Here is a 26,024-nt window from a genome sequence, read left to right as displayed (position 1 = left end):
TGCAGAGCCACAAGGTCCCCCCTGAGCCTCCTTTGCTCCAGGCTGAGCCCCTTCCCAGCTCCCTCAGCCTCTCCTGGTGCTCCAGACCCTTCCCCAGCTCTGTTCCCTGCTCTGGACCTGCTCCAGCCCCTCAGTATCCCTTGATGGGCCCAGAGCTGTCCCCAGGCCCTGCTGTCCCTCCCCAGTGCCAGCACAGGATCCCCAATCCCCAAACCCCAGAGCTGAAGGTGCTGCCTGGTTCAGGGATCCCCACAAAAGCCCCAGATCCCATTTCCCTGTGACTGCTGAGGCAGTGAAAGTCCACACGAGCTCGGTGTATTAAAATACAGACACTTTAATATAAAGACAACTTCAAAGCATCGTTTCAATTACAAATCAAGGGAGACACAAGAAATTAAGTGGAGGGAGGGGAGCAAAACCTAACTCTTACATTGTGGAGAATTAGAAAGGCTGGGTGGAAATATATATATTATACATACATATATACACACCAGAATTCACACTACTGCTAGGCAGGAATGAAAGGAATGACAGAACAACTTACCAGTATAAAAAAAAAATCCAAAAACAAACCAACCAAAAAAACAAAACAAAACAACAAAAAAAAAGATAAATTAGGGGAAGTTTGAATTTTAAATAATTCAGTTTAATAGGCTAAACTATATAAACTAATTCCTATTCACTAGGAAACATCCCATACCACTGTCCTAAGAAAATGGGTTTTTCTAAAAATCCATTGAAAAATGGATTTTTATTAGTAGTTAAAAGTTTACTAATCAATTCCTGAGCAACAGCAACCTCATCATCTACTGCTTTCCCCATCCAAGTCCCACTCAGCGAGGGCAGGCTCTCACTCCTAAAAAGTTTAAGTAGAACAGAGACCTAAAAAGTTGGGTTTTAATTGGAAATTGATCACTTCAAAGATTAATAGGTTAAAAAAGCCAAGCAGGATGGATCAACCCATTCCACCTTTTCCTCAATAACTCCAGAGACAAAACCTTTTAAAAAATTATTTGACTGCACCAGAAAAGCAACCAGATGTACCTCGAGAAAACCAAAGGATCACAAACCTGAGAACTTCAGGGTTAGCATTGTCAAACTTGGAATTTTCAGATGAGATTTTGTTTTTACACCATAAAGAACTCAAGGATCCTCTTCAGGAAGAAGGTCCCAAACAGTAAAAACACTGGAGAATTATTTCCCAATTTTTCTGTCTCGGGTTCAAACCCTGAAGTTCCCAATAACAGCATCTTTCAATGCAATATTTAGTCTAAATATATATTTATATATTTATAATGTATAAGGATAAATAAAATATGGCACAGCAACATTTTGAAACAGCTTCTAGTGAAAACCTGATCCGCAAATGGAGCGGAAAATGGAGGGAAAAAAAAAAAAAAAAAACTTTAAAACCAGTAAGACTTCAAATATTCATACACTGACTGCACTTCTGTACTCCCAAAACTCCAATTCCTGTGATTTTTCCTCAGTGCTGCAAAGATAGTTCACAAAAACACTGTGAAGTTTCTGCTCCCCAAAAGCATTTTGGGTTCACAGCCCTGCCCAGGGCCCTCCCCTGCTCCCAGTCCTGAATCCCCTCTGGGCTTTTGGCTCAGGCTAAACAAGAAAAGCAGAATTTTCCATGACAGCCAGCCCTGGGAGTTGGGATCGTTCCAGGGTGGAGTTATCCAGGACAAAACACACAGAGACCCCTCAGGTTTGCAGGGCCTGGAGCAGAGGGAGAATTCCAGCACCAAAATCAAAGGGGTCACACAGGACGTGACCGAGTGTGTCACCTCAGCACCAGTGACAGGAGAGCCCAGACCCTGGGAATGGCAGCTCCAGGAGCAGCTCCTGGGGACAGTGACCTTGGGCCAGGCACTGCAGGTGGCCCCAGGGCTCAGGGGAGCTCCAGCCCTGCTAAGGAGGGAAGGAAGGGCCCAGGGAGGGCTGAGCAGGGAGGGGAATCCCCAGCAGCAGCCTGAGAGCAGCTCCCAGCACTGGGAGTCCCAGTCAGCTGGAGCAGGGCAGGGGGCCAGAGCATCCTGGGGCCACAGGTGGCACCCCCCCTGTCACCTGGACTCTCTTCCAAGTGGAAAAATATCCACTGGTAGCAGATGCTGCTTCCTGAACACACAACCCCAGCAAGAAGCAAACCCCAGGCTGCCTGCCCACGGCCACAGGAAAGGACCTGGAAGGGGCAGCCCAGGCTGAGATGGAAACAAGGACCCCAGGCAGTAAATTCACTGTGCTGGGGAGCACCTGAGCTGTGGTACCCCACAGAGCTGGGTGAAGGTGCAGGAGCAGCAGGTGAGGCAGGTCTGGCTCTCACCCATCTCCTCCCAGATATGTCTGAACAGAATCAGAACAGTTTGGGAGGATTGGAAAGCACCAATAAAGGTCATTTAGTCCAACCCCAAAGAAGGCTGAAGTGACCCCAGCACACGTCTCAGAAGGAAACCTGTCCCCAGGGGTGAGGGCAGGACACAGCCCCAAGCAGCCCTGGAGCAAAGCTGGACACGTTTCCAGGTGGGATGGAAGAGCTGATCAGACTGGAAACCTCTTCACTCCCAGGCTGCAATTGCTCAAGTGACTTCCTCAAGGATAAATTTGACTGAAGAAAGAAGACAGTGACTCAGCTGAACTGAGTGTGACCCAGAGCTGGGCGAGTTTCACACTAAGGAGTGTCAAGTCCTGGGGATTTGGAATCTCTGGATTCAAAAAGAGATGAGTAAATCCATTCATGAGCAAGTGATGTCACCTTCCTGCCTGCAGGACCTCAGGGACTGTGGCTGTGACCCCAGACTCAGACCCTCCAAGCTCAGCCTGATCCCAGCAATGAGGGGGAATCCCACTTCCCGTGCCAGGCTGAGCCCAGAGCCCAACCCCAGCCAGGAGCAGAGGGAGCACAGAGCCTGAACTGGAAGATAAAGTGCTGCCCCAACAGCAAGGAAGGTAAAGAGATGGAAGCACAAGAATTTCTGATCTGTGTGGTGGAGGAGACACAAATTCCTGGTGATCAGAAGGAACTGGAGATGCCAGGACAGTGAGGAGGTGCTGCACTCCCTGCTGCTCCCCAAAAGCTGCTGCCCTCCTCCTCCTCTCTCCCACTGCATCCACAACTGAAGGGAGGTGAAGATGCTCCCTGGTTGTCCAGACTGATCCACGCCTTCCTGCAGGGAACAGCCTCGTTTGTGCCAAGCCTAGAGGGGATGGAGGGACACCTCCAAGCCCCTTTATCCCCTACACCAGCTCAGATCCAGCCTCCACATCCTCAGCAATGCTTTCCCACTCTCTCCCTCAGCAATCCAGCTGCTGGGTGTCTCCACACCCCTGGCTGATGGAAGAAGAATTGCTGCTGAATTACTCATCTGCAGCAAATCCCAAATTTAGGTGCAGTGCCTTTGGAGCCCTCCCAGCACTGTGGGTCCCAGGGGAGCCAGAGGTGGCAAATGCCCAAGGAAGGAAGAGCCCACGCAAGCCTTGTTCCTCAAGGCTGACATTCAGCAGCAGGGACAGGTTTTCCTCAGCACAGCACTCAGGAAGTTCCATTTTTTTGGCAGCAGGCTTGCTCCAAGATGTGTTTTTGCTTCCTGGCGAGTCCTTTGCTGGCAGCAGGGGCCTGGAGGAGGGGGAATGGTGTGACAGCCCCAGAAGGACTGGACCCAGCACCAGCAGCAGAAATTCTCTTTTTTAGAACTGTTTGGCTTTGATTGCTCCAGAGGATCTTCAATTATTGCAAACAGGTTTCAGCTCCTGGCTCAGTGTTCCAGCAGTGGGGTCACAGCTGTGGCCACATGGATCCAAGGTCTGCCTCCAGCCAGGTGAGAGCTCTTCCCAATGTGCAGACAGAGCAGCAAGAGGCTGGCCAGGAGCTGGACTCCAGGAGTCTCCAGGTCCCTTCCAACTCAGGATGTTCTGTGAGTCCAAGATTTTAAGTTGAACTTGCCCCAGCTCATGGCAAAGCAATAAAAGGTCAGGGAGAGGGAAGACAAAACCAGGAATCTCTTGGCAAAAATCTCCCAGCTCAGCCAGTGCTGAGGCACCGGCCCCAAAGTGTCCCCTTGGCTTCCCTCAGTGCTGAGCAGGCCCCCTCTGGAAGCACAACCTGGGAATCACAACCAGCAGCAGTTGCAGCGCAGGGCCTGGGGTGGGGGGGACACCAGCAAGGCTGGAGCAGCTCCAGATCCCCCCAGGGTGGGAACAGAGGGCACTGGGATGGCAGCAGGCAGGGGGAGGCTGAGGCTCAGGCAGACTGGATCCCCTCCCAGGAACCCCAAAGATTCACTCCTGGGTCTGCTTCCCCTCCTGGGTGTGTCTGGAGAGTCACAGAGTCACAACTCCTGGGGGGTGGCAGTGGCTCAGGCACAGGTGAGTGCTGAGCTCCAGGGGCTGTGCTGCCCATTCCTGAGGCTGCTCCTGAGCCAGCCCTGCCTTGGGCACTGGCTGGCCACCAAGGCAGTGACAAAGGTGACACTGAGGCACAGACAGGCTTTGCTTTTCCATGGCACCCAGCACAGAGCAGGGGACAAACTCCTCCCCCAAAGCCTTTGCTCCAAAGGGTCCTGGAATCACAGAATTGTTCAGGTTGGAAAAGATCTTTCAGATCAGTGAGTCCAGCTGTGAGGTGACAGTGGCCAGGCCACCCTGACCTGTGACAGCTCAGCCTGGCTCCCCAGAGCTGCTGGATGCAGAGCACATCATTCCCACCATGCAGGGAGTGTCAGGTGCCAGCAGGGAGGGTGACACAGGTGACACAGGTGACCCAGGCCTGGAGCAGAGCACAGAGGGTTCCATGGGATCTGTGGGTTGGTTCCTTCTCCAGCAGGAATCCTGGGAGTGCCTTGGGCACCACCCAAGCCAGGACAGGGATGGCAGCTGAGTTTTCTTCCTGGATTTCTGTGGTTGGAGGTGAAGGGAGGCACAAGAGCTCCAAGGGGCACCAAATCCTGGTCCCTCTGCAGGAAAGCATCTGATCAAAGCAGGGAGATGAAAAGCTTCTACTTGAACTTCCTCCTCTCTCTCTTTCACCAGAGATATAAATGATGGGGGAGAGGTAATTAGGAAATTAATTAAGGCTGCTGCCCCTTCAGCAATCACTCATTTACAGTCTCCAGAGGCCCCAGAACTCTGCTGTGTGCTGGGGCAGAAGCTGGAGCTGCCCAACTCCCAGCTGCAAAACATCTGGGTTACTGTGCTCCTGGATTCCAGGACATTCACTGTGTTTGGCTCCTACGAGAAGCTACTGGATGTTCCTCTCCCCCTCTGAGCATTCCTGCCCTTCTCCAGGCTCTCCTTGTGCTGCCAGTCCCTCAGCAGGACACACCCCGTCCCACACAAAGCAGAAATCCCAAAATACCCCCAAGGGGCTTTCAGTCCCTTCCCAGAGGATAAGGAGGCCAAGCCAGAGCCCAGAGGCTGCACAGAGGCTGCCATGGAAGACACAGCCAGGAATCCACAGCACAACTGCACCTGCTCCTCAACCTCCCCAAGGCTGCCCAGGGTGAGGCACAGAGCTGAACCCTGCAGAGGGAGGGAGCAGCCCCTGAGCCCCTCCCCAAACACTCCCAACCCTGCTGGATCCAGGAGGGCCCAGGAGGGCCCAGGGACCTCACTGCCCCCAGAGCCAGAGCAGCTCTGTGACCCTGGGGGGCTCCCAGGGGCTCCTGCCAGTGCCTGACTGCTGCAGTGGGAGACTCACCAGGGAGCACTCGAAGGGATTTAAGGACAGGGTTGCCCCTCTGAGCACCAGGGGCAGTGGGGAGGTGTTTTCCAAAGCCTGAATGTGATTTTTTTCCAGTCATTTTGCTGTTGCAATCCCCTTTCTACTGTAGTTTTTTAAATTGGTGCTTGGCCCGGCCTGAACTCAGACCAGCCTGATTTCTACTTAAATGGATCCTCCTTCTCCTCCTCACCTTGTGCACTTGAATAAATAAGTTTTTACAGGTTCATTGTGCATTATACAAACTAAAACCAAAGGAAATAAAGTGTAGGAAACTCAGAAGTTTTCATCACAGCTCTATAAAATCAGCCCTTCCTGCACACACGACACCGAGTCACGACGCAGGTCCCTGCCCCAGGGGGACAGTGACAGCACAGGCAGCCAGGTCAGGGTGTTTTTGTGAACTACCCTTCGAGAACCTACTCAAAAGCAAAGGAACACAAAAGCAAAATGCACCTTGTTAATCCATGTACACGGCCAAGCTGGGTCAGAGTCAAGTATCAAAACCCTACCAACGAAACACGTCGTGCTTGGAAGGAAAGAACAACGAGCTGAGCAAACTCTGCAGCCTGCAGCAGGACAGAAACACAATGTTCAGTCTTCCCAAAACTGGGGAAAGGGCTGCACCAGCGCCAGCCAGCACACACCCTGCTCAAACACCAAGGCCAGCCCCAAGAAGCGAGTTACCAGACCAGCTACCAAAATTCACAGTGACCCCAGCGCCACCAGCAACTGCAAATGGCCCAGGGAAGGAGTTTGGATGGGGCAGGACTTGGATGTCTCCTGTTCCAGCTGTGCCTGCCCAGGCTGCTCCAGAGGGGAGCACAGAGCCCTCATTAGTCACAAACTCAATTAAAACCCACCCAGTTAAAAAGGGCCTGGCTCAGTCCGAACCAAACCCCGGGGGGAGAATTCCTTCCTCTGCCAGCCCTGGCTGCAAACCAAGAGGATTTTGGGATATGAACAGTCAGGGGAATAAATAATCTGCAGACCTTTAAAAACTGGGTTTGGCATTGGTCAACCCCCCAAAATCAGCACCAAGGATTCAAACCAGAGGCACAGTTCTGACGGACAAAATAGCACCGAGGAGGCTCTTTTACATCTCTGCTGGTGTGCCAGTCCTTTAGTATTCAGAGAATTTAATAATAATAACTTGTATTTATGAATCTAGGTGGAATAAAATAAGTCAAAATTGTTTTCACTTTAAAAAAAAGATAAATATTTTATCTAAACTATCAACAATACAAACTGGAGCTTTAAGCATTTCTTTTGCCTTTTTTTTTTTTTGCCTTTTTCCTTTTTTTTTTTTTCTTTTAGTCAGATTCACAGTAAATGTTTGCTCTGTTGTTTAGGTCTTTTTTATGGTTTTTATTTTGTCCAGTAGTAAGAGTAGAAACCCCTGCACAGGCCAGGTGAGCACCTTTCAGTGGAAGCCGAGTGAAGTTGGTCCACGTTGTCCTTGCATAGGTCACATTGGGTTGAGGTAGAAATCCTAGTTACCTGCACAACAGGAGGAGAGGAAGAGACTCATCTGAATAAAAGGCAAAAATCTGCTGTGTTGTTAGATGTGTCAGTCATTCCTACATTGCTCCAAGACCTCCTCAGATGAAGCAAATCTTGACCCAATCCCAGTTAGAGGGAAGGATGGATGTTCCAAGGGACGTGTGGCCCCTCCAAATGCTGCAGTTTTTCAAGCTGTGGCTGTGTTGAACTCTGTCCTAGGGACTGAAATCAAGTGAGGGGAAAAGAGTAAAAAAGGTATTTCCCCCCTCAGTATTTTACCTTTTTATAGTAGAAGTTATTTTGCTTTGAGTTTTGTTATTATTGTGAGGGAGGGACATTATGAATCACAGAAAGTTTTAGGTGGGAAGGGACCTCAAAGCCCATCCAATGCCACCCCTGCCATGGCAGGGACACCTCCCACTGTGCCAGGCTGCTCCCAGCCCTGTCCAGCCTGGCCTTGGGCACTGCCAGGGATCCAGGGGCAGCCCCAGCTGCTCTGGGCACCCTGGGCCAGGGCCTGCCCACCCTCCCAGGGAACATTCCTGCCCAAGATCCCATCCAGCCCTGCCCTCTGGCAGTGGGAGCCATTCCCTGGGTCCTGTCCCTCCAGGCCTTGTCCCCAGTCCCTCTCCAGCTCTCCTGGAGCCCCTTCAGGCCCTGCCAGGGGCTCTGAGCTCTGCCTGGAGCCTTCTCCTCTCCAGGTGAGCACCCCCAGCTCTCCCAGCACAGAAGCAAAGCAGATTATTTCAGTCCCTAATTCCTGGTTCCAGCCCTGGCACCCCAAGGACTGAACACATCTGAACCCATTTCTGCTCTCACAGAAATCCAGGGCACTGCTCCAATACCTTGGCTAAAAGTCACAGGGCTTGGGATCACAACCACCTCTGGCACCACCAGTTCTGCTCCTGTGCTCCCCAACCCAGCTTTGACACCCAGCCACTCTTCTACAAGTCCTTTTTGTGCTTTGCCTCCATTTTCAGTATTTTTCAGTGACAGGGACTGTCACACCTGATGGATCCTAGCCCAGCATGGTCTCAGTTCCAGGTAATTTCAACAGAGATTCTCACACTGTCCTCACACACAGACCCTCCTCATCATCCCCATCCTCTCTCCTTTTGGGGTTTTCCAAGCCCACCTCTCTGCTGGCACACAAAGCCCTTGCTCAGCCTCCCTTTCCTGCAGGGAAGGACCTGGCAATACTTACGTGCCTAACCCAAAAGCCTAACCAGGGGTTTGTGGTGTCTGAGGAGGAATTTGAGGAGGAAGACACTACACACAATGCACAGAGGCTCTCTCAGGTGTGTTGTAATCGAGTTTTATAAGCAGCAAAGTGTGTTCAACCACGTTTGTAGCTTTGGTACCAGTGGACAGCAAAAACATCACAGACCTACAAGGAAAGCAGGGAGCCAGCTCTGGGGCTGGACACGCTGGATGCACTTGGCAAGCACGAGTTGGTACAGCAGGATTGCCACAGAGTGTTTGCATGAACCACAGGACCCAGCTCTGTGGTGGTACAGTTTATTCTAGAGACAGTTCAATAAATACCTGCTGCAGGAGAAATGCACACAGCCTCCAGAACCCTCCTCTCCTCCAGCCTTTGTGGAGAGTGGAGCCCACTTCCCTCTGCACATTCCCTGTGCCCCCAGGGCTTGTGAGCAAAAATAAAACATCTGCTGGGGCTGTTCCTGCTGGCCCTGGCAGCAAGTCCAGCACAGGGAAGTGACAGGGAGTCACAGCCCTTCTCTGCTACCTGTGGCCGTGTTTCCAGTGATGCAGGGGACACTGACTGCACTGCAGGCCCAGGGAATTTGCTCTCCAAGCAAAGCTGAAGCTTATAACCCAGAGATTTTTAACTTTATGACTATGTAGAGCAGCTGTTGTTGACTGGCAGTTTTTACTGACCACCACATTGTCACACAGAGTCACAAAGAGGCACCTTTGGGCACCTCAATGCTACAGACAAGGGCTGGTTTGGGATGAACAGGCTGTGCAAGAGGGGAGGGGGATCAGATGGGCAACACCCACTTCCAAAAACTGCATAAAACCACATGGAAAATAGAAATTTCCTCCTGTTCCTACCTCCAGAAAGAATATTTTCTCTTTCTATGAAGAGACCTCAGCCTGAACATAACCCTGAGCCAGAGCAGAGTTACCCCTGTGAGCACTCCTTGTCGAGAAATCCTGACTCCCAGAACAGAGAGCACCAACACTTCCCATCCTCTGCCACCAGCTGATTTGCTCCCCACATTTTGAAGATTCCTCTCCCCATTTTAGAGGTTCCTCTCCCCATTTTAGAGGTTCCTCTCCCCCGTTTTAGGGCTCATTCTCCCCGTTTCAGAGGTTCCTGTTTCACGGAGCCCGGCCCCGACCTCTCTCTGCAAAGGAAGAAGCGTCAGTGAGCATCTCGCACGCAAACTCCTCTGGTTTTGTGTCTGGCCTTACCTTACAAAACAAGAACTGTTAGCTAAGCAAGCTCTTTATCGTGGCTTAACCCCCGAAAGGTGCGAAGCATAAGGAGGCTGCATGCCAAGGGTCACCCACATAGCGGCCGTGCCAGCGGCGTTGGGCTGCGGGAGCACGCGGGGCAGGGGAGGGTGGTGCACGGTAAAGGAGGGGCGGGAGGGTTTGTGCTGGAGAGAAGCCAGTTTGAGAGACAAAGAAGAGTTAGACTGGACAGGAGCAGAGGAGGAGGAGGGCAGGAACGTCTCGCCAGGAGGGATGGAGGGCAGGTTCTGCAGGAGAGCAGGCTCGGAGTTAGAAGCGAGTAAAGGAGGAGGGGGAGGCAAGGACACGTTAGGAGGGGGTGGAGGGGGATGGAAGACAGATTGCACTGGAGCTCTGTTGAGGTGCTGAGCAGGTCTAGTCTCACTAGATGTTACTAAATTAGAGGAAGAGGGTGGGAAGGATGAGGATGAGGTGCTGGCAACAGCCTGCAGAGGGTTTAAGCTTAGCACGGTGCTGCTAGAGACAGCACTGCTGCTGAAACTGGCTCCAAACTGATGAGGAGAGGAGGCAGAAGGCACCGCATGGTTAAAAATACCTGCAAACAGGAGAGAAAAACTCAGCTTCAACAGATGGGCTTTGTACAGTCTCAAGTGACAAGAGAAACAAAACAAAAAAGAAAAAAACATAAACAAGCAAACAAAAGCAAAATTATAATAAGTTACAGCCCCATACAAAAATATGCAGCGTGAGAAGGCAGCAAGCAATGAAGAGATAATGGTGCAGGCCAGGAGGTACAAAAGGTTCCACTTACCTTTCCTACTGCCAACCTCTAAAGGCCACGAGGAAAAATGGTCAGAGCCAAGAACTGTCACTTCTATACCACACAGGCAGAGTTGTGATGAGATTAGAAGTGATCTTTAGAGTTGCTTATCTGAAGACTCAAAGTGCTGCTCTTCCCTCCCCACCCTCCTGCTCCCCCACTTACAGGGCAGCAGAGGGGAGGTGTAATTCCAGCAAATCTACGTGCTGAGAGATGTGAGAGTTAGGATTTCCCGACATGGTGCCTGAATGATTATGGACAGGTAAGAAAAACTGCCCTAGACACTTAGAAATGGCAGGTTCAGCCTATCTTCTGGTCCTGCCAGCTTGTCCCCGGTGTGGGCCACAGAAGCCAAGCCTGTGCAGAATCCCAGAAGTGCAAGGTGCATGTGGCATTGCCCTTCCTGGCCAAGAAATGCTCTTCATGTCCATTCAAGGGCCAGAATGCTACAGGACTCCCAACACCAGCTCCTCTGATGTTCTGCTCCTCCTGGATCGTGCTAAATCCATTCAAGGCCTAAACTCAACCTTTACTCAAGTTGACAAGTTAGAGATCCTCAACATGGTACCAGGACAAGTCAAATCTGTTACCTGCAGGCAGACCTAAGCTGGTTCCAACACAGCAACATCTGAACAAGCAAACATTATCAATCACAAAGTCTGGGTGTATTGTTTCATTAAGGTGGTACAACAAGCTCATCTAGCAGACAAAGCTCATGAGATTTCACTGTAGGGAACTGAAATCATCCTAGCAATTCCAAGAGAGAGAGAGAGAGAGAGAGAGAAAGGAGACTGGTTATGTGGGACAGATCTGCTTCCCATCCTGCAGAAATGAAAGGGTTTCACCCCTGGAGAGGCAGCGTCAGACTTTCCTTTAGGCCCTGTCTTATACCAGAGAAAGAGTTCTGCCTACCTCCAACTGTTCCACCTGTAACCCCAGGAGAGAAGTTCCCCATAGTGTGAGAATTAGTCAGTCTGGTTGCAGCTGATGACACGTGGACCAGACTGGCAGCAGCTGGCATTGAATTAAATAAGGACTGCAATACTGAGGAATTTGTCACCGAGTTGAGGTTTGCTTGCAAGGCCATGGGGCCGAGGGGGAACTGTGATCCAGTGGTCAGAGTGTTGAGGAAGGGATGGTGCGTCGGGACAGACGGCGCTGGGTTCCCTGCTGAGGAAACAGCAGTAGAAAGGCTTTTACCATTCAGAAGGCCACCGGACGAAACAGCAGCAGAAATGAAAAGGTTGTGGCCATTTTTGAACTCCACGTCTCGGTCCCTTCCCTTGCCGGCCTTCCCGTTGTGCTGCACGGAGTTTTTCTCCACAGCCCCCCCCGCGCGGGCGCTCAGCTCGCTGAGCTCCTTGCCCTTCACCCCCGGCCGGCTCAGCTCTTCTCCCTTGGTGCCCAGAGCTTCCAGCTGCCTCTTGTTCAGGAACAGGTTGGTGTCTGACACCCCCAGGTCCTTGCCTCGCTGCGAGGGGAAGCCCAGGGAGCAGTTGGGAGCCGAGCCGTCCCCAGCTTTGTGAGGAAGAGCGGCGCCGTCCATGAAGCCGTGCAGGCCCAGCTCGGAGGACAGGCCCCCGTTGTAGCTGAAGCCATTGGGGGGGTTTGTGCCAGGGCTCAGCCCGTCCGAGGGCACTGCCAGGCTCTTCCTGGGGTGTCCTGGCACCTTGGTGTCCATGGGCAGCCCGTCCTCGGAGGGCGGCCTGAAGGCAAACAGGGAGTTCTGGCTCAGAGCTGACACGGCCTGCAAGGGGCTGTCGGTGGTTTTGGTCAGGTTGATGTCAGATATCGGTGAAAAAGTCGATTTCCATTTGCTGCTGTTCATGCTCTCGTTGCTTTGTGCTTGTTTCCTCCCCGATAAGCTGCCACCTGGTTGGGATGGGAAGGTTTGCAAATGTCAATAAACAGCATTCACTCAATCTGCCCCTTGAGAACGAGGTTTTATAGAATCACAGAGTCCTTAAGGCTGGAAAAGACCCTTAAGATCATCAGGTCCAACCATCAACCAGCACCACCACCATGGTTATCACGAAACCACGTCCCAAAGTGCCCCATCCACTGGTTTTTTGAACACTTCCAGGGACATGTTTTGAACACTTCCACCACTGCCCTGGGCGGCCCCTTCCAATGCCTGACCACTCTTTTAGTGAAGAAATTCTCACAATATCAAATCTAATCTTCCCCTGGCACAGCTTGAGGCCATTTTTCCCTGTCCTGTGCCTTGTTTCCTGGGAGCAGAGCCTGATTCCCCCTGGCTGTCCCCTCCTGTCAGGGGGTTGTAGAGAGTAAGGACTCCCTGAGCCTCCAGGCTGAGCTGCCCCAGCTGCTCCTGGTGATTCAGACTCTTCTCTGGGCATCATCCACATTTTTTATCCTTCAAAACCCTCGTTTTATCAGTCTGTAATTCTGTTTCTGAACCAAAGACAGAAATATTTGTGAAGTCACCTAAAAGTCCTTAAAATTCAGTTTAACCCTGTGGAAAAGTCTGAGAACACTGATCTGCTTTTCCCCTTTTATTCATACTACAGATCCCTCCTCAAACCCTGAGTCAGTGAAAAGACTGGTCAGACCTTTGGCGACCTGTGACTACAAAAAGAAGTGACCCAAAATCTGTAATTAGCAGCCACCTGGCTTAATGATGATTAAGAATGACACTTGGTCCAGCAGCAGAGAGAAACATCCCACTGACTGTCAGCTTCACCCACGCCCAGGCCCAGCCATTGCCACAAACAATTCCCATTCCTCACACGTACCATTTTCAACAGTCTTCTGTGGAGATTTGCTTTCCAATGATATTGTTGCAATTTTCCTCTCAATTCTAGTGGGAAAATAGAAAGGTTATAGCACCTATAGAAACCTTCTGTTGCACATTTCCCCTATCAATCTATACTCATGATCAGGTCTTATCAGATAAGAGAGTAAAAAACAACTCAGCCCCAGTTTTGTGTCACTAAAGGAGTTTATAAGCATCCAAAAACCCACCACAAACTTTAGGCAGGAGCTATTACAGAATTACTGCTCTTTGACAGGATTAGTGCACATGCAGAGAACTTTGTTATTTTCTTTTAAAACAAGAAGCAGACCACATTACTATAGTGGTTATTTTCCACAGTACCATAGGATGGTTTGGCTTGGGAGGGACTTTAAAGCTGATTTCATCCCTGCCATGGCAGGGACACCTCCCACTGTCCCAGGCTGCTCCCAGCCCTGTCCAGCCTGGCCTTGGGCACTGCCAGGGATCCAGGGGCAGCCCCAGCTGCTCTGGGCACCCTGGGCCAGGGCCCTCGTGGGGGCTCCTGCCATCCCTGGGCTGAGCCCCCTCCTGTCCCTGGCTGCAGCCCCTGACCTTGTGCCTTCTCCCACTCCTGGCTGAATCAAGGGGAGGAGAGGGGCAAACCAGGCTGGCTGGGGACTGCCAGCAGCACCTTCCTGGATTAGCAGAGCAAACAGAAACCCCACAGCTGCCAGGATGGGAAAATGAGCTGGGCAATGCTGGCCCCACTGGTCGAGGGGAATAAATCATCAGGTGTGGGGAATAAATCCCAGAATCCAGAATACCCTGAGTCAGAAGGGACCCTCAGGGATCATTGATCCCAGCCCCTGTCCCTGCACAGCCACCCCAACACCCCCAGCCTGAGCAGCCCTGAGAGCTCCTGGAGCTCTGGCAGCCTTGGGACCATTCCCTGGGGAGCCTGGGCAGTGCCCAGCACCCTCGGGGGGAAGAACCTTGCCCTGAGCTCCATGCCAAGCCCTGGCCCAGCTCCAGCCCTTCCTGGCCTCCTGTCCCTGTCCCAGAGCTCAGCCCCTGCCCCTGTGCCTCCCCTGGGGAGGAGCTGCAGCCCCCAGGAGCCTCCCCTCAGCCTCCTCCATTTCCCAGTCATTTCTCCAGCAGTTATCTCCAAGGCCAGACCCTGCCAGCTTTGCAAACACAGCAGCAGCAAGAGCAGGTTCCCACATTCTACTGAATACCTTCCCTGTTCACAGCTTCAGCCACATAAGAGGTTTGGGTTAATGGGATGGGCCTTTAAGCAAGGAGAACAAAGAGACTTTAAACACACCCCTCCTGCTGAGAGCAGCTTATCAGCCCTGAGAGAAACCCTATCCTGAAACTGTGCCTGTGCATTCACCTGCTGCTATTGTGCTCATCCTCAGAGCCCTGCTCGTCATCCGATGTCAGGGGGGAGTAATGGACACCGTTGCTCTGAACGAGGGGCTTCTCTTTTTTCAGCACTGGGGGCTGGTCATTGTCCTGGTAAGGAACAGGAGAGTTCTTCAGGGAGTTTTCAGGAGAGGAAATGGCTGTTATTTCTAAGGGCTGGTTAATGTTATTGACCTGGGTGAAAAGGAAAGAAAGCAGTTACACATGAGAGGATCCCTGGAAAGGCACCTTGTTAAGGATTGCAATGCAGGTTTAACTTGCTCTGGGACATCCAACAGCTGCTGGTTCAGCACTGCTGCTGCTGCCTTCCACCTCCTGCACCAGAATCTGGGGTGAAAGCTTAAATGCAACTTGGAGAAATAGCTAATTTTTATTCTTTGATTTCATGTTTGACATCAGAAATGACAACCTGGGATAAACTTTTCTTCTCAAACTCCACTGCAGGATCACATGCACACAACTCTCTAGCTGGCTTCATTAGCAAGAATGCCATATGCTTCTGGCACTCCTCTGCTGTTTAGTCAATCTTAGCTTCAACTATTTTCAAAATATTGAATCTACAGCCTCAAAAATCAACTTCACTGCAGAAACAAGCTCTTTGTCATGAGGGAAGAGATTATTTTTAATTTTTAATGCTCCGACAGCAAAGAGCTCTTTGAAGACATTCTGCTTATACACAAACTGTTCACCAACTTAGTGAAAACAAGAGGCAGGAATTGCTGCAAAGAGCCTCCATGGCAATTCCAGCTCCAGCCTGGGAGCCTGGAGCTTATCCCTTGTGGTATCCCCAAAGGCTGAGTGCCCAAGATGCACCTGGCTGCAATAACCTCTGCTCTATGGTCCTTGTCTCCTGTTGTCCTTGATTAAACTTCTTAAACTTTCACAGGAGAGTGAAGGTGTTTTTCACAGGCTGAAAATCCTTCCTTTATTAAACTTCTTAAATTTTCACAGGAGAGTGAAGGTGTTTTTCAGACCATACAAAAGGCCCTTCTGCCTCTCTTTGCTGAGCTTGCCATGGTGAGTGTGGTGTGTGTGGACTTGCCTGCCTTGCCTGAATGCTCACCCAAACAGCTTTTCCACAGGAGATGCTTACTGGGGAACTATAGGAATGAGCCCCCTGTGGATGGAGTGACAAAACTCTCCTTTGTCCCCTTAGAAAGGAAATGAGCCCAGAAGTTTCTCTCCTCAGTTAGGTGAACAGACATCTCACAGGACCTGGGGGACTTCACCTCAAACTTAAGGATGGCCAATTGCACAGGAGCCAAAAAGTCCTGCTTGGGCAATTTACTAGAAAAAGAAGAGAACAAAGAAACTAATGGCTTTTGTGAGGTGTTTTACCAGGGGCAAGAACCTCTTGCACCTGGCTGGGTTTTTCTCTGTAAAGAGTTTTGTTATTTTGCCTTTTATTAAAACCTTTTTGTTTCCAACACTACCACAGAAGCCATCCTGCTGATTTTATACCTTCTAAGGTAGCTGAGCTATCTTGGGTGTGAAATAGATCTCCAAGAGCTTATGAGACTTGAGGAGACCCATATTTCAGGGAACAGGTAACAGCCACCACCCTCTTTGTTTCCAACACTACCACAGAAGCCATCCTGCTGATTTTATGCCTTCTAAGGTAGCTGAGCTATTTTTCAGGGACATCCCATATTTCAGGGAACAGGTAACAGCCACCACCCTCTGAAGCAACACTTTTTGTTTCCAACACTACCACAAATCCTGTTGATTTTATGCCTTCTAAGGTAGCTGAGCTATCTTGGGTGTGAAATAAATCTCCTGGAGCGAGATGAGACCCGGCTCGAGGAGACCCCTATTTCAGGGAACAGGTAACAGCCACCACCCACGCTGCAATGCTGACTCCCAGAGCTCTCCCAAAGCCCAGCTCATGCCCTTACCATGGAGTTGATGTTGAGGGGTGACCCCGAGGGCTGAGTGAAGAGCCCGGCCAGCGAGGGCAGGGCTTTGCGCTTCGGGGAGACGGCGCCGTTCCCGCTGGCACTGCCCGTGTTGGATCTCTTCCGCCGGCCCCGCTTCTTCCCGTCCTGCCCGTGGGCCGGGCAGCTGCCGGCCACGGGGCTGTGCTTGCTGCAAGGGGATTGTTTTACATGTCCTGTATTAGGAGAGATTGTAAAGATGATTCTCCTCTTGGCCTCGTTCTCAGGATCTGAAAACGCTGCATCACACTGCGGCTCCCCCTTTGTTCCTTCGGCAAAGATCTTCTGGGCCTCTGCACTCTGCAGTCCCCCTGCCAGGCTCTGGGCCGGGCCACCTAAGCGGGGGCTCGAGTGCTGCTGAGCAGGGGAGTTCTGCCCAGAGTTCCTCATCATTAGCAAAGGATGTTGTGGAGTGGAACTCCGAGACCCTACAGAGTTAAAGAGACTCCCAGAGTCGTCCAGAGCTGCCTGATCAACACTATGGTTAAGATGGGCTGGGCTGTTTGTAAGATTTCCATTGACTGCCACGGAGCCAGAAGAGTAAGAAAAACCTGTTGAAAGGGAAAGTATAGATCATTGCTGGGGCTGAGCAAGAGAGAGGTCACTGAGAACAGGGCTGGGAGGGCCAGGAGGGAATCCAGCTCTGCCTGGAGGACAGCCAGTGGCCCTGGAGTACAGGGGAAACACAGGGCTGCTTTTCCATGGGGCAGTGAGAACGTGGCTCTCTGGGTGCTGAGGTGCCAGTTGGAGGTTAGGGACTTCCACTGCTCTCTTGCCAGTTCAGGAAAATTCACCTGGTACATGGAGGTACCCACAGAACACGTGCTCCTCCCAGTTTTACATGGAGTTAGAGTTACAGCTTTGTTTGAACTATTACCCATTTTGAAATCAGAGCTCCTCTCCTCTCAACTCCTTCCTTTCATCAAGGAAATGGATGGCCAGACTCAGTCCTTCCCTTCCCCAAAAAGAGAAGGAGTTTGCCATCCACACAGCCCACCTCCTCCTAATTCAACAAAAGGCTGGGACTTAGGGAGTGACAGGGGATCTTCAAAGATAGAGTGGCAGAAAAATTCCACAAGGAAGGAATTCTTGGAAGGGAATTCAGTGTTTGTCATGGGGTATCAGAAATGGGCTTAGGGCTCTAGGATGGCCTGAGCTCTCTAAACGAAAAGGGAAGAAGGGAACAACATGGTAATGGTTTACAACAAGGTGTTTTTAAATACTTCATTTGTTTTATAGATAAATGCAGCCAAGCCCTTTGCAAAACAGATACTGAAACAACCCAAGCCCCTCGGGGTGGTAAACACTGAGAACAAAAGCCCTCTCTGGCGAGGGATCAGCTGTAGAACCTACTTTTCCTGGCCCATGGCATTCCCAGGGTAGCTAAAGACCATGATTTCCACAGATGAGTGATTCAGAAGCAATGTTTGCACCTTAAGGGACCCCCATCCTCTCTCATTTGAGCTTTTCCCACCCAGGTTGTTGTGCCTTTACAGCTGCTCACGAGGCACCTCCATAACCTGCACCCAAAAATTCATTCTGCTATCTAAAGACCCTGTAAAATAAAACTTTTAGAGCCAGATCACCAGCTCAGGACACAGCTGTGTCACCAGCTGCAGACACTCTGCAGGTTTGCCACACTATAACCTGTGGGAACCTCTGGATCCCCACAGAATTCACAGAAGCAATTGTTTATTTACAAGTAAAGGCACACCAATCCAGCCCTTTATCCAGATGCACATCACAGCATCATCCATGAGCTTCTGGTCTCACCCACAGTTACCCAGCACTCCAGGGCCTGCAGCACCCGGCAAGAAGTGCTTGGAAAACTCATCTGGGTGCTGCCCCCAGACAGGAGCAGCTGAGCACAGGTGAGGCTGTTACCTGAGGTAGCCAAAGCCAGAGGCTTGTTTCCAGCAGCATTGCTTATGCCATTATGAGAACTAGCACCAATCTGCTTTTCAAGTGTTGATGAGTCTCTGCTCTGGTGAACTGGGCTGGGTGTGCTTCTCTGGGGAGAGAAAAAGGCATTTCAGGAAACAGCATCAGAAATCTCCAGCTTAAACCAAATTCACATGCATTAGAACATCTGCCTGGGAAGTGGCTCTGCTTCCTGTATGCCCCAGATTCAGCTTGTTTTGAGAAAAGCATGGATCAGCATGTTATGGCCCCAAATGCAGTGATTAAATATGCTGCAGTAGTACCTCACACACAGCAGGCACCATGCAGAGAGGGAGCTCCTCATCACAGGATATTGAGACTCAGGACAGCTCTGCCAGGAGCAGGAATGGCTCAGCCACTGCTGCAGCACGCAGGGGACTGATGGTTGCATCATGTCCCCAGCCTGTGCTCTCAAAGCTCCCCAAAACAACCCCAAAGGGAACATGAAGTGCATCAGGCCATGTTCTCTGGGACATTCTCTGAGGATGTTCTCCTAAACATGGAAAACACCTGAAATGGCAGCCTGAACAAACAGGGAGGTGCCACCCAGGGCTGGCACTGCCCTAAGGACACCCAGAGCTGAGCAGACTCTGGTTCTGCTAAAGCCAGAAGTCTTCAGCTGGAAAAATGCAATGGGTTCAATTCTGTGAAGCAACTCCAGCTTTCCCAAAATGGGAGTGAAAGACAAGCCATGGGTGGATTCTAACTCAGAGCTCTCAGCAAAAGCAGCAAATGCTTCTCAGTTCTCTGCTGCAGCACTTCTGTGACAAACTGGTGTGAGAAACTGGACCAGGGCTTCCTGAACTCCTCCTCCACTCAGAGAGGGAAGGACTTGTCACATCTCTAAAAGAGATGGCCCCAGCTTTCTGCTACTCTCATGTGAGGTACCCCAGCCCCAAGGGGCTGTTCAAGCTCTCCCTGCACACGTGTGAGGAGAACAGGCAGCTTTGAGGTCTGAGACAGAATTCTCTCCCAGGTTCCTGCAGAAAGCAGGGCTAAGAACTAATTGACACATGCAATTCTCTGCTTCCACTGCCACAAACTCTCAGGCTTTTCACCCAAACACACATTGCAGACTAGGCTCTCCTGAGGCATTTCCTTTACTCTCCTTCCTGACTGAACCCCCCCTCCACCCCCCAGAGAAAGGAGATGAAAAATCTACAGGATCCAAGAGGATCATCCCCCAACAGCCACCCCGAGGAGCAGAGCTCCAGGATGAGCAGCCCATGGCGGATCCTGGGGCACAGCACCCCATTCCTGCCCACTGGGATTTTAATTTTATTTAGGGATGGAAATTGACAATCCCTTACTCACCACCTTCTCAACACGGCTAGGTAGGACTACGCTGGCCAGAGGGATACTAACAGGGAGTTTATTGGGCTGCACTGTGCTCAGAGGAATACTGATAGGGAGGCTGGTGATAGTTTCTCCATTACTCACAGAGGTTCTCTCTCTCAAAACCTGTAAAATCAAAAGAGAAAGCAAAGTTTTTACACAGGATATTGAAAAGGTTTTTAAGGTGATGATAACCTGCTTGTTTCTATGAGTGTGTCTTTCCCCCACTCCCCTTTTTTTTTTAAGGAATTTTTTAAGGAATGACTGTACATCAGACAGGGCAGGCCTGGAGCAGCTTGGTTATCAGCACCAGGCTCCTGGGACAGCAACATCCACAGCACAGAAATGGGGAAATTAAGGCCACTGCTGGCCCCCAGCATCAGGAAAAGGAAGCCTTAGGCAAGCTCATTTCCCTGTGTTTTGGTTCGAGCTCTGTGAAAAGCACTCAGATGTCAGATTTTGTATCTTGAGGCCCTCTGTAGCAGCCAGATGCATTTCCATGGCAACCTGCTACTGCAGGGCACCTGCTGCTCTGTGAGCCCCAATATGCTCCATGGCTGCACCAATTACATGGACCATATTTTTTACTCTTTATTTTTATAACTATGAAAGAGCCTTCTTTCCCAGTTCAAGCAGACACGTGCCAGATCAAACAGCATTCCCACTGCATTCCTGGTGCTCAGAAAGAAGCACATCTTTCTTTCCCTCTGACCAGCTCTGATTTACTGCATCACACCCCTGTATTTTTGTATCATTTCCCATTCCAAGCTGGCCACAGAAAGCAGCATTTCTGCATTTTCTAGGCCATTCCTGCATTTTGCAGTCTGCCCTTTGCTGCCCCAGGATCAGCAGAGCAGCAGCAGATCCTTTACCTTCTCTCCTGCACTGGGTAAGGCCGCGGGGGAGGAGGGCCGAGTTTCCTGAGGACTCAGCTTTATGCCATTTGCAATTCCAGGGCTTGGATATGTAAGGCCATTCTCTTTGACGTGCTCAGCTCTGGAAGAGAGATGTACAACTGTCAGGATGCAAAAGCCAGTGACAAGGAATTCCTGTACCACACTCAAGGCACTGTCCCACCTTATTGACCCCATTGGCTCTTACTGCTCGTTCTTGTGAAACAGAACTTTTTAAAACAGATCAACCTCCACTCTGAAAAAGATCTTTTCCCAATCTAAATTACCAGTGCTACTAACACTACCTGTTGCAGTAAGGTAGAAAAATTATGAAGAAAGGCCTGCTCTCCTGGAATCAGTCAAGCTAGCACCTTGCAAGTTCCCATGTGAAAGCAATCCTGGTGTGAGCAGTTCATTAACATAACAATCTATTCCTGGGTGGAAAACAACCAGCACTTGTATAAACTGGTTTTAGATAGAAAAATGAAAACTATCTCTCACAAACAACTTTCCCTGCATGTACACACCAGGGGTTTGAATACCCAATTAATACAGGGTAACAACTTGTTACTAACTAATAATAATTGGCAAGAAAACTCCTAACCAATTGGAGTCACACACGAGGCCTGTATAAAAATGTATAAAACTGTATAAAAATGAGTTATGTGAATAAAGAAGGGGCTTTTTCCACCATGAAGAAAATGGGAGTCCATGTGATTTATTCTGCTGTCTACCCTCCCTCCCCACCCCTCTCACCTCTGTATCTCATTAGCTGTGGCTTTTCCATTGACTCCGTGGTCCTGATTCAAGTGTCTGCGCAGGGCGATTTTAGCAGGGGAGAACCTGGTGTAATCAGGGAGGGCCAGGCTGGTCACCTTGTCTGCCTTCTGCCTGCTGCTGTGGTTGGGGGTGCAGGGCACAATGTCTTGGTCCAGGTGGGAGCTGGGGTACTGGGGGGTGTTCTGCTTGGACGAGGGCCGGCTGAAGGCGTGCTGCAGCTCGTAGGGGGTGGCGTGGCCGTTCATGGACAGCTCGGGGCTCATGCCATTGATGTGGGGCATGGGGAACTTGGAGCACTCCAGCTCCAGCTGGAACCTGCCCTGCTCAGCCTCGGGGTCACGGCTCAGGTGGCTTTTGCTGTGCAGCTGCACTGGCAGGGGCTCCTCTGAGGGTGTGTAGGACTTGAGCTGCAGCAGCTCCTGCTGCCGCTGACTCTTCTCGAGTTCCACGATGCTGATCTTTAAATAAAAAGGAAAACAAAAATTAAAGACTACACTTCATATTTCTATCACATTATAGAGTTTTGCTTCCAAAGTCTTCTAAGTAAAAAAGTGTCTCTGCTTCTGGGAACAATGCAGAACAACAGACCCAAAATTTGAGAGAAAATTTCTGCTTTGAGCTTAAGACCAAAAGGCCCAGGTGAGAGGAGTGGTTCAGAGATCCTGAGAAAGAACACTTCAGATCTTAAAACCAAAAGGAAAATATCTCAAACTTACAGAGAGAGTGTGAAGTACCTCAGTACTGCACAGTGACTTTGTGCCAAGGCATCCAGCAAAAGCTGGAATAGCTCTGGAGCCAATCTCACAGGGAGAGAAAAGCTCTTCACACAAAGCAGCTCAATTTCTTGCAACTATGGGAAATGTCACTCTGGGGCAAATGATTCCCACCCTATCCCTGGAAGTGTCCAAGGCCAGGCTGGATGGGGCTTGGAGGAACCTGGAATGGTGGAAGGTGCCCCTGCCCATGGCAGGAGTGGAATGAGATGAGCTTTAAGGTCTCTTCCAACCCAGACCAGTCTGGCACCCTGTGATTCCTGAACTGAGACATCAGAGCACATCTGAAAATCATCAGCTTGAGAACTTTAATTCTATGTAATGATAAACCATGATTCCTCCTTCCACAGCATCACCAAGGAATAAGGTCATGGTACCGCTTTTACAAGTTATCCACATCCTTATTTACTAAAATCCTCTAATAGAAAGCTCAATCTCTGGGGGAATAAAAAAAGAATAAATAAAAAAGCAGCACCTGGCTCATCCTTTCCCATCATGTTTAGTGCAACACCCATAACTGGCCCATTGCCCAAGAGCCACCCCAAACTGGTGACTCTGCATTAGTTTCTTGCTCTCTACCTGCAGTTCCAAACAGTGCTTTTGCTTCTCAGAAATCTGATTCTTCAAGGCCTGCTTCTCTTTCAGCAAGTTCTCCAGTGACAGCGTTGACCAATCCAGCTTCAGTTCTTCACAGCGAGCCTTCAGCTGCAGGGACACACAGGGACAGGGACAAAGAGGTCAGGACAGAGCTCTCAGCCCTGCACAGCACCTGGGTCCCAGCTGAAAGCAGGAACTTTGCACTGAATGTGCAAGAACCCCTGAACCCACTGAGTCCTCCAGCTTTGTGCTAGGGAGTGTGGCACTTTCTAAAACTGTTCTCACCCACCCTCACTGCTTCCACACCCAGATATTCCCCTCACCTACCTCCTGAGGAGGCTCAGCCTGGAGCAAAGGAGGCTCAGAGGGGACCTTGTGGCTCTGCACAGGAGGGGACAGCTGGGGGGGTCGGGCTCTGCCCCCAGGAACAGGGACAGGAGGAGAGGGAACGGCCTCAGGCTGGGCCAGGGGAGGTTTAGATGGATAAAATTTCCTCACTGAAGGGTGCTCAGGCATTGGCACAGGTTACCAAGGCAGTGGTGGAGTCCCCACCCTTGGCAGTGTTCAAACAACAAGTGGCTGTGACATTTGAGGATGTGGTGTTTTGGTGACCATGGCGGTGCTGCTCCTTGATGGATGGACTCAAAGATCTTAAAGGTCTTTTCCCACATTAGCAGTTCCATGATTCTCTAAGTTTGAGTTACCAAGATAAGCACCACAGAGCAAGCCCTGCACAAACTCCCTGCCCAGCCAGACCCAGACCCAGTGACATCCAGAGTTGTTTGGGGACACAGCTGGGGCCAGAGTCAACTGCCAGTTCAGGATTTGATTTGCTATGGGGTCAATCAAAGGTAAAAAAGGACTCCTGTAGGTTTCCCCCCATCATCCCTGAGCAGCTGGGTGATGTTTCACCCCCAGCTTGTGCCCTGTCCTCAGCCCAAGGACAGCATCCCCTGGACCCACCAGCTGCAAGCTCTGGTTCCTGAGTTCACTGTTGTCCTTCTCCAGCTGTTTTGTCTGTTCTTTCAGCTGCTGGTTGTGAGCAGAGATTTCCTTCTGAGCCTGGATCAGGTCGTTGTACGTCAGAGCTTTAACTCCCAGCTAAAAGGTGAAGGGTGAGATCAGTCAGTGAGGCCCTGACACCCTCATTCCTAGAGACTGTCCCATTCCCAAGTGACACTGAGGAGATCTGCAGAGCTCTGCAGCTCTCAGGACCTCCCCCAGCATCCTCCAAGGCACTTTGTGGCTGCTGGGGGACAACAAGGAGGGACACAAGCACCTTGGAGCTGCTGTTCCACACTTCAACTGTAAACCTGGCATTTAGGCCTTGCCAGCCAACAGAACTGTCTGTGGAGAGCCCCCACATTTTCCTCCTGTGCTCCTGAGCTAGGTTGGCAGCACAGAGTTTGAGCAGCAGAGGGTGAATCCTTCACCAAGCCCCACCTGGCTTTGGGTTGTCCCCTTCCCTGGGCACCAAGCACACAACAATTCCAGCAACAAACAGAAAACATCACCAGAGAGTGACACATTGCACCTTTCTGAGCCTGATCTGCTGCAAAGCAGGGACTGAAGAGCTGAGACTGCTCTGGTCTCACTTAGCTGGACCAGGAAAGTTTGCATGCAGCTGATTGAGAAGCATCCCCCCAGCACAGAGGTACCTCATCGAGCTTCTGCTGGAACAGGCGCTTGATCTCCTCCTTCTGGGCCTGGCAGTGCGTGAACAACTGCTGGGCTGTCCCCAGCAGCTGAGCATTCTTCTCCTGGAGGAGGGAAAAACCACACTGTGAGCACCAGCTGCAGCATGGGCCATCACAAGGAGATTTGTGGAGCACTTTAGGAGAGATCCTGGATGCAGGAGAGCTCATCCAGTCCTGCCCCAGACTCCTGAGAGCCTGGATTTGTTGGGTGTGATACTGGTGGAGTTAGGTCAGCTGTAAAGAGCTTTTAGGTAGTAAATTTTGGACTAAATTTAAGTAGGTTTTTCCTCCTGTATGGTAAAATACAATCAAGACAGTCTTAGAAACTCATTTTTATCCTCCTAGTGCATCGTGAAGCAGCAGCAATAATCACATCCCACAGAGCAGAAATAGAACTGGAAAAGATTATCTGCATGAAATCTGCTCCCAAACAGGGAACTGGTTAAAATCCCCAGAGCCCCAGCTGAGAGTCTCCCTGTGCAATACTCATGGAAGAGATGCAGTAAATGAAAATACACTGGGGGGGAGGCAGGAACAAAGTCCTAAATAAGCCAGACCAGCGTTCCTGCTTGTGCCACCATTATTTCAGCAGGTCACCTGAGCCACTCCCAGCAACTCCCTGCCCAGGACATTCCTTACCCAGGTCCCTGCTCCCTCAACCCATGGCCATGCACAGCAAAGGGCAGGACAGGACTGGCTGAAGAGCCTCATTTACCCAGCCCCAAATGCAGGATTGGTGCAGCAAGCACAGGAGCTTTGGGATTATCCTGTTCTCTACCTTGTGCTGCTGAGGCCAAGCAGGGATTGCACAGACTGAGCCACTGCTCCAGGAAAAGTGGGGGAAAAGGGCAAAAAGCACCTTGATCCTTTCCAACCTTCAGAATTCCATGGCTGCTATTCCAAGCAGGGAAGCAGCAGTGCTGGAAATTGCCCATGGGCAGGAACACACAGACCTGGCTTGGGAAAAGTCCCTGCAATGCTAAAGGGGCTGCTCTGGGGGATGCTGGAAAATCAGGTTTGTTTCCAACACCAGGCACTTCATTCAGCTTCCCAGGCACTGCAGGGGCTGACAGCTCCATCTAAGGGCACTCTGGGAAGCAGCAGCTGATTTATAAACCATCATTACAGAGAGATTTTTATTGTGCTTGAAAACCTTCCTGTAAGAGGGAGTGACTGAACAAACCATTCCCAGCCCCTCACCCACCAGGTTCTGCCTCTGTCAGGTTTAATTTGCCATTAAAAAATATTTTCATACTGAATTCCTCATTTTAACTTTTAGAAGTGTGGAGCAGCTGTTGGACACCAGCACCAAGTGATGACTTCTCCACAGCCCTGATTCACTCTCTGGGCAGGGCACAACCCTTGCACAGCATCATTTCATTTGTGCAGCAGACAAGTTCACTTCATGCTGACTTTCCTGAC

The 26,024-nt window shown here is 50.7% G+C and overlaps 1 protein-coding gene across 9 annotated transcripts in view; it reads right to left on the bottom strand.

Moving 5' to 3' along the window:
* Positions 1-314: 314 nt before the first annotated feature.
* DOT1L (DOT1 like histone lysine methyltransferase) overlaps positions 315-26,024 on the bottom strand; it is an 85,401-nt gene continuing 59,691 nt past the window's right edge. For 4 of the 9 annotated variants that reach the window (XM_059870175.1, XM_059870174.1, XM_059870176.1 and 1 more), the window contains 13 exons: positions 24,564-24,665; positions 23,869-24,006; positions 22,888-23,013; positions 21,512-21,993; positions 20,735-20,858; positions 19,842-19,988; positions 18,471-18,597; positions 16,548-17,137; positions 14,621-14,826; positions 13,247-13,311; positions 11,403-12,362; positions 9,668-10,265; positions 315-7,222 (listed from right to left, as the gene is read on the bottom strand). In XM_059870175.1, the coding sequence (XP_059726158.1) occupies positions 9,703-10,265; positions 11,403-12,362; positions 13,247-13,311; positions 14,621-14,826; positions 16,548-17,137; positions 18,471-18,597; positions 19,842-19,988; positions 20,735-20,858; positions 21,512-21,993; positions 22,888-23,013; positions 23,869-24,006; positions 24,564-24,665 (3,630 nt within the window). In that variant the 3' untranslated portion in view covers positions 315-7,222; positions 9,668-9,702. Of the gene's footprint in view, positions 7,223-9,667; positions 10,266-10,481; positions 12,363-13,246; positions 13,312-14,620; positions 14,827-16,547; positions 17,138-18,470; positions 18,598-19,841; positions 19,989-20,734; positions 20,859-21,511; positions 21,994-22,887; positions 23,014-23,868; positions 24,007-24,563; positions 24,666-26,024 lie in introns of all 9 variants that reach the window. The other 5 variants (XM_059870177.1, XM_059870180.1, XR_009489718.1 and 2 more) reach the window with 5 other exon arrangements.

This window comes from Haemorhous mexicanus, chromosome 29, assembly GCF_027477595.1.
Source record: "Haemorhous mexicanus isolate bHaeMex1 chromosome 29, bHaeMex1.pri, whole genome shotgun sequence".
NCBI lineage: Eukaryota > Metazoa > Chordata > Aves > Passeriformes > Fringillidae > Haemorhous > Haemorhous mexicanus.
The sequence above is the reverse complement of the archived record's forward strand: the minus strand, read 5'-3'. Positions and strand labels throughout refer to the sequence as shown.